This window comes from Doryrhamphus excisus, linkage group LG6 (genome assembly GCF_037039965.1).
Source record: "Doryrhamphus excisus strain RoL-2023G ecotype Guam linkage group LG6, RoL_Dexc_Guam_v1.1, whole genome shotgun sequence".
NCBI classification, from domain to species: Eukaryota; Metazoa; Chordata; class Actinopteri; order Syngnathiformes; family Syngnathidae; genus Doryrhamphus; species Doryrhamphus excisus.
The window spans coordinates 5,582,514-5,599,648 of NC_136362.1; the positions used below are offsets into that span (position 1 = coordinate 5,582,514).

At 51.6% G+C, this 17,135-nt stretch overlaps 3 protein-coding genes across 7 annotated transcripts; 1 reads left to right on the plus strand and 2 right to left on the minus strand.

Annotated features, from left to right (window-relative positions):
* Positions 1-301: 301 nt before the first annotated feature.
* tymp (thymidine phosphorylase) lies at positions 302-7,513 on the minus strand. Of its 4 annotated transcripts, XM_078791243.1 has the most exons (11): positions 6,964-7,510; positions 3,425-3,532; positions 3,072-3,195; positions 2,801-3,003; positions 2,644-2,742; positions 2,446-2,575; positions 1,417-1,535; positions 1,178-1,340; positions 874-1,101; positions 674-814; positions 304-605 (listed from the first exon to the last, which is right to left on the minus strand). In XM_078791243.1, the coding sequence occupies exons 1-11, from the start codon at positions 6,997-6,999 to the stop codon at positions 454-456; spliced, it is 1,503 nt and encodes a 500-aa protein (XP_078647369.1). In that variant the 5' UTR covers positions 7,000-7,510; the 3' UTR covers positions 304-453. The 4 variants fall into 4 exon arrangements, with proteins under 4 accessions (XP_078647368.1, XP_078647370.1, XP_078647371.1 ...); XM_078791242.1 differs by having other exon boundaries at positions 302-605; positions 1,178-1,535; positions 6,964-7,513; XM_078791244.1 differs by lacking the exon at positions 6,964-7,510 and adding an exon at positions 5,028-5,214 and having other exon boundaries at positions 302-605; positions 1,178-1,535.
* itih2 (inter-alpha-trypsin inhibitor heavy chain 2) lies at positions 6,821-13,645 on the plus strand. 2 transcript variants are annotated; one of them, XM_058069373.2, is made up of 22 exons: positions 6,821-6,888; positions 6,989-7,131; positions 7,254-7,289; positions 7,493-7,531; positions 7,844-8,016; positions 8,081-8,185; positions 8,258-8,420; positions 8,495-8,602; positions 9,144-9,272; positions 9,339-9,455; positions 9,524-9,692; positions 9,755-9,880; positions 9,949-10,130; positions 10,221-10,406; positions 10,481-10,620; positions 10,690-10,862; positions 11,002-11,154; positions 11,235-11,348; positions 11,417-11,615; positions 11,672-11,844; positions 13,112-13,223; positions 13,306-13,645. In XM_058069373.2, exons 2-22 carry the CDS (start codon positions 7,027-7,029, stop codon positions 13,442-13,444), a joined length of 2,841 nt encoding a protein of 946 aa, XP_057925356.2. In that variant the 5' UTR covers positions 6,821-6,888; positions 6,989-7,026; the 3' UTR covers positions 13,445-13,645. The 2 variants fall into 2 exon arrangements, with proteins under 2 accessions (XP_057925356.2, XP_057925357.2); XM_058069374.2 differs by having other exon boundaries at positions 7,257-7,289.
* kin (Kin17 DNA and RNA binding protein) lies at positions 12,098-16,991 on the minus strand. Its single transcript, XM_058069400.2, has 12 exons — positions 16,733-16,991; positions 16,525-16,619; positions 15,804-15,847; positions 15,581-15,703; positions 15,336-15,520; positions 15,213-15,261; positions 15,088-15,139; positions 14,523-14,640; positions 14,331-14,459; positions 14,167-14,266; positions 14,006-14,106; positions 12,098-13,549 (listed from the first exon to the last, which is right to left on the minus strand). The coding sequence occupies exons 1-12, from the start codon at positions 16,844-16,846 to the stop codon at positions 13,490-13,492; spliced, it is 1,170 nt and encodes a 389-aa protein (XP_057925383.2). The 5' UTR covers positions 16,847-16,991; the 3' UTR covers positions 12,098-13,489.
* Between the last annotated feature and the right edge of the window lie 144 nt (positions 16,992-17,135).

Here is a 17,135-nt window from a genome sequence, read left to right on the forward strand (position 1 = left end):
GCATGACCAATCAATTTACACCCAATGAAACTTACAATATCTAACGGACTTTTGGTTTAATTCCACGTTTGTAGAGCCTGCTAGCAAAGTGCTGCCACCTTACGACCTTATATTATTATTATTATTATTATTCCTAATCCTGGACACACGGTGAAAAGAACACCTGCTACGGAATTTAGGAATGCTGCAGTCCGTCCTAGCTTGATGCTAGTAGCTAATCAATCAGACCCGAATGCCATGGCGACCACGTGACCGGTCTTCACGAGGTCATACGCTTATCATCAGGTCATCAGCTTAGCTTATCATTTGGACTTTATTGTCATATTTCAACCATCACCAACATCTTTGTCTTTCTCATAATATCACTTTAAAAACTAAGCTACCAAAATGTATTTTTTAGACTTTCTGCTTCCTAATTTGCTGTTATTTTCCTCCACGGGCGCATATGCCTGCCTAAAAAGGAAGCAGGACCTCTTGGACCAGGTTGCCTCTTGGAAGCCGGCCTGGGCGTGCCGGGGGTCTCAGCACCAGAGCGCTCTGCAGTCGACTGATCTGGTCTGGACTGGGGGGCGGGTCCTCGTAGTGGAGCCGCAACCAGGGCGCACCTGAAACACGCATGACACGCGTCAACGCCGCCGCGTTCCCGACCGCGTTTCGCTCGACGCCGGCTGACCTTTCTCGACCTTCTGACCCACAGACAGCAGGAGCTTTGCCCCCACGCTGTGATTGACGGGCTGCCCGGCCTTGGTTCGTCCCGCCCCCAGCTGATGAAGCACCTCGGCGAGGATCAGACCGTCCACGTCCTCCACCACGCCTACGCCACAGACAGCCATGATTGATGTGCCGCGTGCGTCCTCGCCGACCGGCTCTCACCGTCCTCGCCGCTCGTCAGCTCCGCCACGTGCTCGGCTTTCCTCAGGACGGCGAAGTAGTCCGTGTGGGCGGAGCATAGCATCCGCGCCGTCTCCTCGGCCACACCCTGAGCCACCATCATGGCCTGGAATTTCAGCAGGGCCGCTCCTCCAATCACAGCCTGGGAAATCTTCTCTCTGCCTTGTGATTGGTCGGCTGCCAGGCCGGTCATGAGCAGCAGCACGCCGCCTGCACGCCGACCGGTCCATCAATCAATCAATCAATCAATCAATCAATCAATGAAGGACGGAAGCAGAAACGTTACCGAGGGCGGTGACCAGCTCCATCAGGTCTTGGGGTCCGCGTCCCTTCAGCGTGTCCAGAGACTCCATCACTTCCAGACTGTTGCCCACGCATCGACCAATGGGAGCGTCCATCCGGCTTAGCACCGCCCCCGTGCGCATGCCCAGCCCGTTGCCCGCCCTCACCTGCCGGGTCAAAGGAGACGTGGATCAGATGGAGTCCAACCAGAACGGACGTCGGTGCAAGTGAGGAGGGGGCAACCAGAAGGTCGGCCAGCTGCTTGGCGCCGTCCAAGTCCTTGTAGAGAGCCGCCCGGCCAAACTTCACGTCCAGAACCAGCGCCGACAGAGACTCCGCCCCCTTCTTGGAGATAATGGAGCCTGGGGGAGGAGCGGCTTGTGTCGGTGTGTTCGTGTGTGCTCGACTCGCGTTCTATGATTCGTTCACTGCACAAGTTGAACTTGCGAGTCGGTGACACTCGGGTCTTCTTTGAATCTCCGTCAATTTGGGAGTCAGTCAGACCTGAGTCTCTGTCGGGTACCCATCCACTAGTAGAGTCCTTGCCAAGTACCCGGGAGGTGAGAGAAATGCGAGACTTGTACAATACCCGTGAGTCACTAAAACTTGAGGCTTGGTTGAGCACCCGTGAGTCGGTGAAACTAAGTCTTGGTCAAGCACCCATGAGTCAGTGAAACTAAGTCTTTGTTGAACACCAGTGAGTCGGTGAAACTAAGTCTTGGTTGAGCGCCCATAAGTCGGTGAAACTAAGTCTTGGTTGAGCACCCGTGAGTCATTGAAATTTAGTCTTTGTCGAGTACCTGTGAGTCACTAAAACTTGAGTCTTGCTTGAGCACCCGTGAGTCGGTGAAACTAAGCCTTTGTTGTGCGCCCTAAATCAGTGAGACTTGAGTCTTTGTCAACCAGTGAGTCAGTGAAAGTGGAACCTCTGTTGAGTACCCGCCAGTTAGTATAGTTGAGTCTTTGCCAAGTACCTGCGAGTCAAGTGACTTGAACAAGTACCCAAGTGTGACTAAAACTCGAGTCTTTGTCAAACACCCGTGAGTCAGCGAAGCCCGAGTCTCCACCGAGTACCCGTGAGTCAGTAAAGCTGAGTCAAGTAGCCATGAGTCAGTAAAACCCGACCTGTGGGTCAGTGAAAGTCCTGGGTCACGGTCCCAGGTGAGTGAAGGAGTCACCGTGAGTGGTACTTGTGAGTCGTGATTCAGTAAAGAAAGGTTTTGAAGGACTCGTTCATGACTCGTGCACGTGTGGAGAGTGTGTGGGCGGTACCGGTGATGAGCGGCAGGCTGTCCACGGTGCTGGTGGCGTCCCGCATGGCGTAGAGGACCCGGTCAGCAGGTACCAGGGTTTGGGTCTGGCCCACAATGCAGCAGCCCACGGTGCTCAGTATGGCTCGGACCTGCGGCGTGTTAGCGTGTTAGCATGTTAGCGCGGGAAGGGTAGAAGCGGCGGTGGCGAGCACGGTACCTGCCGGACCGACTGGTGGATGTCGAAACCGGGAATGGACTCCAGTTTGTCCAGCGTGCCGCCGGTGTGAGCGAGGCCCCGCCCACTGATCATGGGCACCTGGGGAGAGAGTGGTGACGTGACGGTCGCTCGTCGTAACCCAGGTAAAGGACGTCACCTTCAGGCCGCAGGCGGCAAGTGCGGGCGCCAGGACCAGGCTGACTTTGTCCCCCACGCCACCCGTGGAGTGCTTGTCCACCACAAGCCCCGCCCACTCCTCAGGCCACGACATGACTTCCCCTGACAGCATCATCTCTCTGGTCAGAGCCTCCGTCTCGCCATCGTCCATGCCCTTCTGCCAGATGGCCATCAACATGGCACCTGGGGGGGGGGGGGGTTAGCCGCCGTGAGGATGGGCGGCACTGTCGATGATGTCATCGTGCTCGTACCCGTCTGACAGTCCTGAATGGATCCGCTCGTCAGCGCCCCCATCAGAGCTTTGATGTCCTCGTCGCTCAGCCGGCTGCCATCTCGCTTCTTCTTGATCAAGTCAGGGATGGACAACATGGCCGCCTGCCGCAACCATGCGTACATACATACTGTACACTGGACTTACACGATATAGCTAATATGTCTTATGATGTCTGCTATATGGCTAATAGCAGCGTAAAGGTGACTATAGGGGTGTTATCTCATGTCAAGAGGGCTCTAATCATATTAAAAGCATATTTCAGGTGGTATGTCTTATTTTATTTTGTGTACTATGTTGGCTAATAGCGCTGAGTACTGCACGTGTACATACCACGCTAGCTCGGCCGATGAACAGGTTTCCAACCTTTCGGGATGATTTCACAGGCGTTGGCGGCACTTGCCACACCCCCAAATATCTTCTAACCAAAGCTGAGGAGGTCTAAATATGAAAAAGGAAAAGCGGTCATCTGATGAGAGAAATACCACCAAGTATTAATAATAATACCAAGTATTAGGGTACATTTGGGTACATCAGAGATTTCCAGAATAAAAGTTGCAAATTGCAAAGAGTCGATAAAGAATAATAAAGTCATAAATGTACAACATCAGAGTAGTACATTTCAGAGAAAAAACTTGTAGTATTACTTAGTATTAAAGTCATACATTTCTGTGAATACAAGACATGTTGTAATACTACAAAAATAAAGTAATATTTACAAAAAATTGTGTAAAGTTGTGATATTACAAGAATAAAAGTCCAAAATTTTGGAAAAAAACAATCAGATAAAATTCCTAAATTCCGGAGTAGTCGGAACATCGGGAGAATGAAGTCATAAAATCCTACATTTAGGAGACAAAAGTCGTAATATTACAAACTAAAGTCATACATTTAGAAAAAGAACCCAAAGTGGCATCTAGGAGGAACGTGAGGAGAAGAAAGTTGCCTCTTTTCTCTAAAAAAGTTGCCTTTTTCTCCAGCATTCATGACTTCATCCTCAAGATTTTGGTTTAAAGCCACAGTAGAAGAAGAAGCAGAAGAAGAAGGAAGCCAAAGAAAAGGAAGTAGTCATCTATTCATCTTAAAGTCCTGATTTCAAGAAGAAGAAGCTGACAACGGGCAGACTGCCGATGTTGCGAGCACCAGGACCACGAGCGTTTGGATGATGGAAGATCCCGAAGGAATGCCGGAAGGGCAAACGTGAACGAGCTGTGCCAAAAGTCTTCTCTTTCAGCTCTTCTGACGTCAAGGAGAAAGAGAAGAGTTGCTTTGTGTTTGCATTGGAACCCGTTTGGACTTGACTTAAGCAGCACGGCGGAGTCGTGACTCAGGCCATAATGATCGCTTCTGCTGCGTTTGATGACATCACGACCGTAGCGTCTTAAAGGAATCCAATCCGGCACTTTTGGAGCACAAAGCGGAAAAGAAGTCCAAGTGGGCTGGCTAGCTAATCTGGCTAGCTAATCTGGCTAGCTAATCTGGCTAGCTAATCTGGCTAGCTAACACATAGTTCAATCTTTCACGACCCAAACCATCATTTTCTTTGCAACTGCAACTATTTTGGTGATGATTGGAGGAAATGAAATCATCTCTACTGTGACCCCCTCCCAGATGACTGAGCTCCTCCCCCTACACTAGCGAGGAACCCGAGTGGCCCCCGAACTGATCTACCATAAGTCAAACATGAAACCAGCACAAAGGACCATCACCAAGGCCTGGGAATGTTGTGTGCGGTGGTGAAACGTTGGCTAAGTGTGAAGATGGAAAGAATAAAAGCTAAAATAGAAAATGATCCGAGACGAGGATGGACGCCGGGTGATGAAGGCTCGGCGAGGCCCCGCTGGCAAACACGATATCGTTATCTTGTGGCGAAATGACTGGCATACGCTAGAGGAGGAACATTCGACAGAAATACAGAAAAGTAAGCATGACTCACACGTGGGGGGGTTAGACCTCCGTCTCCAGTTGCACTTTGAACAAGAACGAGACTAACTCATTCCCCCTGGATCCTCGCCAGGTCAATGGCCCGTGGAGGGGGCGTGGAGGAGGCGGAGCCGACAATTTTCCTGCATTCATCCTCATAATTACTGAGAAAGCCTTTCACGCAGGCACGGCTGAAGGCGGGGGGGGGGGGCCAACACACCAAGCGCTGCCCAGACCGTGAGCTCTCGTGTTGGGCTACGTGTTAGCTAATAGGCGCCCACTGTAGTCGGGAGGGCACGGCGACTAGCGGGGAGGACACGTGACAAAGGAGCTGTTGCTCCAATGAATGGAGGAGATCAGGTGTATATTTTGTGGTGTTTCCCGGGTATATATGGCCAAGTACACGTACATCACTGCACTGTTCTTAAGTACATGAAATATACTTCAAGAGTACTTCCTGTTTTAGTATAAAATAAGTACATTCAGGTACACTAGGGGCTAGGTTAAAAGCCAAAGAACAAAAGCAGGGTATCAAGAAGGGTCCGAGCCGTGGATAGTCAAGAGGTCTGGCTCTGGTGGTAGAACCTCTCACCTCCTGTACCAAGATGCTGCCTTGCAACGTATCGGTTCTACCCTCCAGATGTGATTCATTACGCCAACCAAGGTATTGGCGGCCTCTTGTGGCCGATTACAATATTACAGCTAGGATGCAGCCCTGCTCCATTCAGTTTGATCTTCTCACATTAGACTCCCAAATAGAACGTGAAATGTTTCAACTTTCACATATTCTACTCGTTTCAAATACCAGGTCATAAACAAGAAAGTTTATGAGAAGGAAAAGCAGCATGTTTGCTTACAGGCTATAATTCCGTAGTAGTTCGCCACCCAGTGGACAAAGGGAGTAACAACATGAAGGCGCCAATAACAGCATTCAGAATTCAATCTTATTAACAGTGGCGTCATTAGGCCTATTTTAGGGGGGATTCAGACCTCCCTAAATAATTTGATATTTTTAATTGATTTTTAATTTATTTATTTGACAAAAAATATGACAAATTTCATATAATTGGGTAAAAGCAGGCTAATACTAGCCTACTACTACTACCACTAGTTGTAGTAGTAATAATCAGAAGAATAATGATGACAGTAATAATAGACTAATTAATACTATAATAATGATTATTTTATAATTGATCTTTTGGATGGATTTTTAAAAAATGTCTACTACATTCATTCATATCCTGTGCATCTCCAGGGGGCCTGGTTATTAATACAATAAATTGAATATTTTCGTAGTTAGAACACAGAGAACGTGTTTATCATTTCCTAAATAAGATTTCATCCATCATTAGAGTCCTGCAGACATGTAATAACATCCCTATAGTCGCCTTTACGCTGCCATTTTTCACTGTTTACATCGCATTGCTACTCTTGCTCTGCTGGGACGGGAGAGGGCGGCTAATATGCTACCTGGCTAGCTACCTGGCTAGCTACCTGGCTAGCTACCTGGCTAGCTACCTGGCTAGCTACCTGGCTAGCTACCTGGCTAGCTACCTGGCTAGCTACCTGGCTAGCTACCTGGCTAGCTACCTGGCTAGCTACCTGGCTAGCTACCTGGCTAGCTACCTGGCTAGCTACCTGGCTAGCTACCTGGCTAGCTGTGAGACGTCATGCCTCCAACCCCTCACCGGGGGGGGGCGCCAATTTGATGCACGAGCCCCCCCCCCCCAATCGACTCCTTCAATGTACACAAAGCAGTTGAAATATGCGTGGCCCCACCCCTTTTTAGTCCCCAAACCCCGAGCACCATCCATGACACGGGAGTCAGTCGGGCAGCGGAACCCGGTTGTGTTGTGCGTCTCAGAAAGGACAAAGTGAGTGTTGACTCAACGCGCAGGTCAAAGTTTGCCCCCCCCCCGTGGGTGACATGCACGGGGGCAAATATTGACCTGAGAGTCTTGTGTGGATTTCCAGCACGGCTGCATTTCCCCCCCCCACCAAAGACGCGCTGCATGGGAAACATGAGGCTTCTTCTCCTACTTCTTGGCGGCCTTCTGGGCCTGCAACGGAGCCGCTGCTTGGAGTTTGTGATAGACGGAGAACGTGAGGACCACGGGGTGAGTCAGCTTGAACGGACCTTCTCTTGGAGCAGACGCTGGGCGAGGACGCTCATCTGCTCGCCACCTTGAAGTTTACCTTGGCTCTTCATAATCACCATGACTACCTTCTTCTTCTCTAGCAGCCACATCTTCAGGACCACCGTGACAGGCACAAGGTGAGAGCTTTCTTTGGACCTTCCAGTCAGGCGGGTCTTTGATGCCGCCGACCATTAGTGGTCTTACGGCGTGGGCGGAACAAAAGTCCACCCAGAAGCACCAACCAAGCCTGGACCTCGTAATCATACTCCATTACAGTCGGTAGCGGCCTGGTTCCGTTACCGGACCTTTGCCTGTCCTGATATGGGTGTGTGTGTTTCAGAGAGCGATATTGACCAGTGAGGAGCAGGAAGACTTTGAGGTATGGACCCCCACCCCCCACTTGTTGTTTGAACCCCCCTCCACTGTGCCAGAGTCCAGCCTTATCGGACATAATCAATAGGTTGCTGTTTGGAGGCCTTCCTCTGACTCACAGGCTATTGACCCGGTTCTCGTAACCACACTGGTTCTAGTTCCAGATGGTCAGTAGGTCTGATGCCCAGTAGTAACCCCAAATGTTTGGTCCAGGTCTTCCACCTAACCCTTCCGGGGTTTATTGAAACTGAGACGTGTTTGAAGGACGTAAAAGCAGAACCTCATCCCTGACCTTCTGAATCCGTCCCTTCCTGGCCAGGCCATCCGAGGAGAGGACATCACCGTCAAGAGTTACAAGGTGGAGAGTCGCATCACGTCACGCTTCGCCCACACCACCGTGCGGAGCTCGGTGGTCAACTCCGGTTCCAAGGCCCAGACCATCGGCTTCAACGTGCAGATCCCCAAGAGGGCCTTCATCACCAACTTCACCATGTGAGGCCGAGACTCGTACGCCGCACTCGGTTGGAGAACCGCTGTCACGCTTTTTGTGCTGCAGGAACGTCAACGGCATCACCTTCACGGGCTCCGTCAAGGAGAAGACGGTGGCCAGGAACCTGTACGCCCAGGCCAGATCCAGAGGCAAGGCCGCCGGCATCGTCAGGTATTGGCCAGGTCCTCCTCGCATTGAAGCCAAATGGAGATCGGAGTAACGAGGAACGTTTGTGTGCAACAGGGCCAACTCCCAGGACATGGAGACCTTCAAGACGGAGGTGCACGTCCCCCCCGGCAGCAACATCGAGTTTGAGTTGAACTACCAGGAGATGATGCAGAGGAAGTTGGGCTTCTACGAGCACTCGCTGCACCTGCAGCCTGGCAGACTGGTTCCTCAGTTCCAGGTGAGGAGCTGACCATCCTTCATATTGCACCTACCCCCCCCCCCCCAAAAACCAACCCAGACTTGTGTCTTCAGGCGGATGTCTACATCTATGAGCCCAAGGGAATCTCCAAGTTGGAAACAAGCACCACTTTAGGCGATGCGTTTACTGACCTGGTCAAAGTTACCCAGACCCCGGAGAAGGTAAGACCTTGGCAGATCTCCCAGACACCTTAGGAGCTGCGCCAGTTTTAGCTCTTTTGCTGTACCCTGGTCCAAGCACCAGGTGAGCTCAGGGGAGGACCCTTAGGGTGACACTGGTGGTGCCACCTGGTGGTGCAGCTGTGTAAGGGTACGCTGGTAGACCTGAAAGGGAGTGAAGGTCACCAACGTACCTTCACATGTCTGCACCAGCATCCATTATGCCCGCCCCCCTACCTGACACCCCAAGAGCCACGCTGGACATTGAGCTTCAGCTCTGGTGCACCACGGTTCGAGCCCCAGGCGTGTGCAGGAGTGGACCAGTTGGTGCTGAGACTTGGTTGACAACCCCCCCCCCCCCCCAAACCTCACTCACTGACACCTCAAGAGGTGCCCTGGACATCAGGCTGACAGTTTGGGCTTTTTGCTCGATGGCCAACACTCGCGAGGTTCATTCTGTAGACCCGGGTTCGAACCCGGAATGCTGCGTTCCGCTTATAGTCATGAAGTTCATAAACTTGCTCACAATTTTTGGTCCCCTCAGGCTCACGTGGTCTTCAAGCCCACCTTGCAGCAGCAGAGGAAGTGCGACACCTGCAACGACAGCGCCATAGACGGTGTGTTCAGGGTCAAATACGACGTAAGCCGGGACAGCAACGCTGGTGAGCTGCAGGTAAGAAAAGCATCCGTTAAGGTAATGGCACGGCATCAAACTGCGACTGATCGAGGGTCTCACCAGGTCTCGGACGGCCACTTTGTCCATTTCTTCGCCCCGTCCAATCTGCCCCCGCTCCCTAAAAACATCGTATTCGTGATTGACGTGAGCGGGTCCATGTGGGGGGTCAAGATGAAGCAAGTGAGTGATGAAGCGGCGCCGGCGTGCGGTTCTGAGGAAGAGTGTTGACTTTGGAGCGTCTCTCTCAGACGGTGGAGGCCATGAAGGCCATCTTGGACGGCCTCACCATAGAAGACCAGTTCAGCATCATTGACTTCAACCACAACGTGCGCTGCTGGAGCGAGGACCTGCTCCCCGGATCCTCCGTACACGTCGCAGACGCCAAGAAGTACATCCAGAACATCAAACCCGTTGGAGGTACGGTGACAAGATGGCAGCTTGGAGAAGAACGCTGGTTGTTCACATCGAGATCTTTCCAGGAACCAACATAAATGAAGCACTGATGAAAGCGGTGCAGATCCTGGTGCGGGCGTCCAACCAGGGACTCATCGATCCTCGCTCTGTCTCCATGATCATCCTGGTGTCTGATGGGGACCCCACTGTGGGTGAGTCTGATCAGAGACCGATCAAGACCTATCCTTTAGGCATGGTGTAAAAACGATGAGCGTTGCAGGCGAGATCAAGCTGAGCACCATCCAGAAGAACGTGAAGAAGGTCATGAGGGAAGACATCTCTCTCTTCTCCTTGGGCATCGGCTTCGACGTGGATTACGACTTCCTGGAGCGAATCGCCATGGAGAACCGCGGCATGGCCCAGCGCATCTTTGCTAACCACGACGCCGCCGAGCAGCTCCGGGTGAGCCGCCCGCCCCCAACCATTTCCTGACAAGGTCCAGCACCATGAGTGGCGGCCATGATCCTGACCGTGTTCTTCTACCTTCCACAGACCTTCTACAGCCAGGTGTCCAACCCTCTCCTGCGCAGGGTCACCGTCCAGTTCCCAGAGGACTCCGTGTCTGACGTCACGCAGAACCAATTCGACAAATACTTTGGGGGGTCCGAACTTGTGGTGGCGGGCAAGGTGTTGCCCTCCGAGAGCGACAAGCTAATCAGCTACACCACCGCGTCGGCTGTGAGGGACACACAAAAGCCTCGCCGGGGTGGGGGCGTTAGCCTGTTCTGTAAGGATCCCATGTGACCCCGCAGGCCCTGCTGGACATCACCCTGGAGACGGAGACGGACACGTCCAAGCTGGACATGGAGCTGGCCAAGCAGCAGCACTCCTTCACAGGCTTCGCCAGGCAGCTGTGGGCGTACGTCACCATCAAACAGATGATCACCGACAGGTTAGCCTCCAGGAAGTTCCCAGCGTGGCGAGCGGAAGCGGAGAACAACGCTGGCTTCTTTTCTCTCAGGTCTTTGGCGCCGACGGCCGCCAAGAAGAGGAAGATCACGCAACGCATCCTGGCGCTGGCCATGGAGCACCAGTTTGTCACGCCCCTCACCGCCTTGCTGGTGGAGAGCGAGGACACCAAGGAGAGGCTGCTGGCCGACTACCCCAAGGACCCCAAGCAGGGCTGCTGCTCAGGTGCCTGAAAGGTTAAACCAGCGGGGTCCTTTTCCCCACCAGCGATGGAAAGGGTCTTGACTGGAATAGCAGTTCTCAGGATGGGGGGGGTTCATTCCTGTTCCAGTCAAACGTCTTTGTAAATGTCAAATGTGTGCAGGGGGAGTCATGTCAGGTCCCAGGACCCCTGGGTTGAATCCGGTGCAGTTGGTCTACCAACCGCCCCCCTGGGTCCAGATGACCACGCCGGCCCCCCCAAGCCCAGTCCAGAAAGGACCAGAGGAGTGGACGCTGCCCGGGCAGGTCAACTTAGGTACCGCCCCAAAGCCCCCACACCGGAAAGCCCCCTTCTCTGCCACCACCATCATCATCATCACTTGTCTATCTTCTCAGTGGACAACGACCCTCACTTCATCGTGCACCTGCCCCAAAGCAACATGGACGTGTGCTTCAACATCGACTCCGAACCCGGACACATCCTCAACCTGGTGTCCGACAGAGGCACAGGTGCCTCCCACACACGCCCTTCCCCGCACGCTCTTATTGTGAAGGGCTAAGTCTGACCTTGCGTACAGGTGTGGCGGTCAACGGTCAGCTGATCGCCGCCAAACAGGAGCACCTGGGCAAACACGCCACCTACTTTGGCGTCATCTCCGTCTACCACCAGCCCGCGGGCGTCGCCGTCACCGTCAGCACCGCCGCCATCGCCCTGAGCGACGGCAAGCGCAACTACACCTTCACCTGGGGCGCCACGGCCGACATCGCGCAGGACGGGTAAGCCCCCCCCCGTCCTGGCCGGGTGGTCCCACCTGACCCGGCTCTCCTTGCAGGTTGAGGATCTCCATCGTGAAGGACCGGAGTGTCTCGGTCACCGTCGACCACGGGATCCGGGTCATGGTTCTGCTGCACCGCGTGTGGAAGAAACACCCCATCAACGTGGACTTCCTGGGTCTCTACCTGCCCAACAGCAACCCCTACTCCGCCCTGGTCCACGGCCTCATAGGTACCGCCGCAACCCCGCCAAGTCACACCGCTCACTGGAGACCGGGGGTGTCCACAGCGCGGCCCCCGGCCACTTTCTTATTGGCCCTCGGCCCCCTCCAAAAATAAGGAAAAAAGGTTGGAATTCCATGACCTCATAATGGCGCCAGAAAAAACACATTTTCCTAGCATGAAGTTCTAATATATTTTTTATTAACAACATGAGAAACACTGGAGGAAAAAAGGCAAAATATTCTTTTTTTAATGTCAAAATATTCTTTTTTTTTTTTAAAAAAAGGTCAAAATATGAAGAGAAAAAAGTGGCAAAAATTTCAAATTTGAGTAGAACTGAAATATTACAGAAAGACGTCAATGTGAAAAAGTAGGAATATTGTGGAGACTTTTGGGAAAATGGGGAATAACATCATAATATTCCAAGAAGAACATGCAAACATGGAAAAAAAGCCAGTTGAGGATAAAGTCCAAATCATAAGAAAATGAAAATGAATTGTAAGGACAAATCCACTCTTGATTATGATGTCATTTTCGTTGAAATATTCCACTACAAATGTCTTTGGTCAAGTCGGAATATTATGGCAAACAAAAAGGAATTGCAACATTTTTGGAAAACTTCATATATGATGGGAATTTATTATTTATTTATTTATTATTCCCATGATGGGAATAAAGTCAGAATATTATTGTATCAACCCCAGCGGGGGTGATTACTGTAATTAATCTCCGTAATTGAACCATCTCCATCTCAAGTCATCATGTGCTAGGAAAGAAAGCAATATGCTGTTGGAATATTATGGGAATAAAGTCAACGTACGGGAATTAAATTCAAAGAAGGTTTCTGGGGAGTATGAATGAAGGAAGTTGAAATATTTGGAAGGTAAAAAAAACAGCAAGAGTGAAGTGGACGTGATCCCGGTCCATTTTGAGGAAAAACAGATGAGCACAGATGGATAGAGGGAGGCCGATGTCAATGCAGCTCCCCGCAGGCGCCGCTGGGTGCTTTGCTCAGACGTAACACACGTTGGGAGTTGAGTTTTTCATTTTAAAGTGATATTGGTCCATGTTTGCATATTCCTTAGGTCCGCCTATTAGGTGTTAAGTCGCTGTGTGATGAGTTGAGTGTTCGCTGTATGTCACGTTGAGGGACTAGCCATGACGTATGCCAGTAGAAGATAAGGAAATCGGGCTAACAATATGCTTTGCCAGCTACTGGACATGCCAAAGAGATGAGTGAGTGATTTGTGGATGACTTCTTATGTTCTACGGTTCAGGTCAGTTCTCCAAGGAGCCAGAAGCGAACGTGTACGACGTCCACGAGGGCGCCGACCCCCTGAAGAAGGAGGCCACCATGACGGTGAAGGGCAAGGAGGTGCGCGTCACCAGGTGGGTCGGTCGTCCTCGGAACAAAGTCTAGAAAGTCAGGTCTGTCTGTGAACGCCACCCGGTGTCTGCTGTGGGTCACCAGGGGCTGGCAGAAGGACTACCGGCGGGACACGCGGCGCGGCTCGGACGTGTACTGCTGGTTCGTACACAACAGCGGCAAGGGCTTCATCGACGGCCACTACAGCCACTACATCGTCCCTCACCTCTCCAGCTTCCTATGATAAGACGCGTCATGCAGCCTGACCTGGTAGATTAGTCCAGACGCTTCAAGCCAGTTTAGAGAAGTCCTCGTAGGCCACGTCCACTCGCTTGCCCTTGTGTGGACCCTGTGGACGACAAGGCACTTTTAGCCATGATAAACATAGAAACTCCAAACAAACACCAAACGGTCCATGCGCAGGGGTGGGAGGGGTGCCTAAAGGGGCGGGGCTTGGCGTGTTTGGAATAAAAGTCCTTTCTGTCCTCCTTTTTGTCCTTCATTTGTTGCTGCCTGAACAACAACTGTCCACATCAAAAGATGGGTCAGTGGCCAAGTGTTTGTTAGCGCTCAACTCCACCACAGATAGATCACAGTCCTGTGGTAAACAGGAAAGCCAGCAGCCACCAGGGGGCGACACGCGTCCCGACAAAGCAGCTCTGGTCCAAACGCAGGATGTCCCCTGAGGGACGCGTAGGGAACCATGACGACACAGGCCCACTTTCACTTTCACTTTCACTTTCAGCACTCAACGTTTACGTGTACAAACGGACGTTCCAACGTAACGAGACAGTGAGACACGTACGGAGTCCAGCGTGAGCGAAGCGCAGAAGTTCTTCTCATCGATGCCGTCCAGCACGGCCCGGGTGTCTCGGTGGCTTCCGTTGAGGATCATCACGCATTTTCCTGAGGGGACACAGGGACTGGTGACAGGCGTCGGCGGCGGTGTGAGGACGTGGTGCGTACCTGGGGCCGGTATGACGGTCTCCACGTGGTTCTGGTCCAGCTTCAGTTTGTCCCCCGAGTCCACCATCTTCACCACGGCCGTGTACTTCTCCTGCACCTCCTGCCGCACAAAAGGAAGGTCAGGCGGCGCCTTTGACGGGGGAGTGATCGAGTGGGGGTGTTACCGTGACGACAGCCTTCTTCTTGTGGTACTTCTCCCCCAGCCGCTTGGTGACCACCTTGACGACGATGCCGGGCTGGAGCCAGTGGTCGGTCCTGATCGGCTGCTGCTGCTGCTTCTTCCTCTCCTCCATCTGAGCCGCAAGACGCCCTTTCAGCCACGCCCACCAATCGCCTTAGGACACGCAGACGCTTACCTCAATGATCTGCTCCAGGGCCGACTTCTTCTTGTCCCTGGCCTCCGACGCAGAGGACGCGTCTTTCCTCTTGACCGATGAGGACGCCTTCTTCAGGGCGCTGGGGGCCACCAGGGAACTAGGAGGAGGATGAGGGATCAGGGAACCGAGACGTGACATAACAGTACGAATACTCGTTCATCCCCCGCACTGTGCAGGCCAGCAATCAATCATCAATCATGCTAGTTGGTGAGGGGGAAGCCCAACACCTCATCAGCCAACTGAAAGTGCTAAGTACCAAGGCTCTGCCAGAGACCTCCGTGGTGGCACACCGACTGCCTGAGCGTGTGCCCGAATATAGTGCACCTAGCTGGGCCACAGCATGCGGCTCCTGCCCCTCTATACCCTGGTTCTCCACGCCTCTGTAGCATCACACTTTGGTTAAATCCCAATTGTCCCGCCCTTCTTACCTCCAGGTGTGCACAGACTAGACTTGCATCTACATTTTAAAAAGCGAGTATAGTGGTAATGCTGTGGTGTAATACCGCTTTGGAACACCAGGGGGGGTGGGCGCCACAGACCGTACCTTGATGTGGACGGACCGGGTAGCGCTGCAGCAGCACCCAAGTTGAAAGCGACTGCAAGAGGAAGAAAAACAAAGCGTGAGGACCAGGTGATATGTTTGTGATGCCACGTGAAAGTGAAACTCACCTTTTTCCTCCTCGTTCTCTCGCTTCAGCTCAGTGTAAACGGGATCCTCCTACAGAAAGAAAAGCGTTGGGACATTCCGTGGGGGGTGGGGGGTGAGGGGCAGTCCATCATGTTGGTATTCACCTCCTCCTCCTTGGCGTTGCGGCCCCGGCGGACCTGCTCCTCGATGAACTTGGCGCTCCGCTCCTCGTCGTCCAGCTCGTGCTTCTTCCTCCTGGCCAGCTCCTCCTGGCGGCGGATGGTCTCGGGGTCGCGGTCGATGTACTGGATGTACCAGCCCTTTGGGGTCTCGTCCACCTTACACAAACCTGTCGTCTGACGTTAGCCGCCTTCCGTTCTCTGCAGGTGTGTTCGAGTTCGATGCTGACCTTGTCTGCCCAGCCACTTGGTGAAGTCCGTGAGCGTCTCCCAGCGCGTGGCGTTCATGTGGATGTGCTCGCGGTCGCTGATGTACTCGTTGTACACTATGTTGTTGTGTACGCGCTTGGTCCCTGACGCAAACACACACAAGGCATGTTGGTATATGATGGCACCACACACACGCACGCACACACGCACACACACACACACACACAAGCAGCCTAGACTCACCAAAACGTCTTCTCAGCAGCTCCAGGAATCCACTTTTGAACTCACTGAAGCAGAAACAGAACAATTCATTCACACAATAGAAAAATCGATTAAAAAACCCCAAAACATTAGGAAACATATTTTTAGATGACATTCTATTGATTTACATTGCTTGATTAATTTTGTAATTATGGAAACATTTTATTTTAGGAGAATAAACATTTTTATATTTTGAAAAAAAAACATTTTAAATGATAGAAATATATATTTTATAGTAATATTCTGTTATTTTATATGTAATAATTTAAATGTCATTTAGATTTGCTTATGTTGTATGCAAATGTGCTAGAAAACATGCCAACCACATTACAAGGCTAAAATAGTTTAATAAACACTACTAAACACTTACTAAGCCCCAGCCCTTCACATTTGGTACCATTGGAGAGCTCTATAGAGCATAAAATGAATGATTTGAACTACCGGTAGTCAGGAGGAGCTATATATAGCATATATGTATATATATTTATAGTATATATGATTCTTTACAAAATACGCCCTCTGGTGGCTGTGAACCGTCGTCACACCAGAAGATCCAATGGCCAGCTTTGGCGTTGACGACAGCCGACATTACAGCGTAGCCACGTTGCTGCTTTTGTTTCTTTTCCCGTTTCTTGTTAAGAGGCTCCAGGGTTTCGAAACGGAAATGTGTTTGGAAGGTTAAAAGATCGTAACAAAAACGTACTGTGAGAAGAAGTCCATAAACTTGCGCGGGTTCTCCGAGGCGAGCAGCAGCTGCCGCTGGTGGGATTCGGACATGCAGTGACACTTGAAGCCGTTCTGGCAGCACAAAAGGGCGACACATGCGAGGGAAACTTCATAGTTAGTTGAAACTAAGCGGACATAAACATGACACACTGCCGCTAGCTAGCTCGCTAGCACCGACGACTCACCTCATCTCGGCATTGTTTTTGACACATTTGACAATACCACCTCAACTTCTGGAGACCTTTTGATTTGATCCGGTTGCTTATTGCCTTGGGCGACAGGAAGTCTGCTTTCCCCATTTCTGCGCGGCGAAACTTTCATAAAACACTGGCTTTTTGACAAAATGTAGGACGATGGGAAACCGTGAGGTGGTTAGCGCGGCCAAGCTAGCAACTTCTGGGTGTTGTGTCCGCCATCTCGCGAGATAACGTTTAAGTCACGCCGAATCCCGTGCTGCTTTCGCGTCCGTTGGACAATTCTGATATCGACGGAGAGACGACGTACAATATTCATAAAACGGCTTATAGTTCAAATATTAATTTTAAGGACTTCTGTCGTTGGAGTTTTTTGTTAGTTTCCCCAAATATT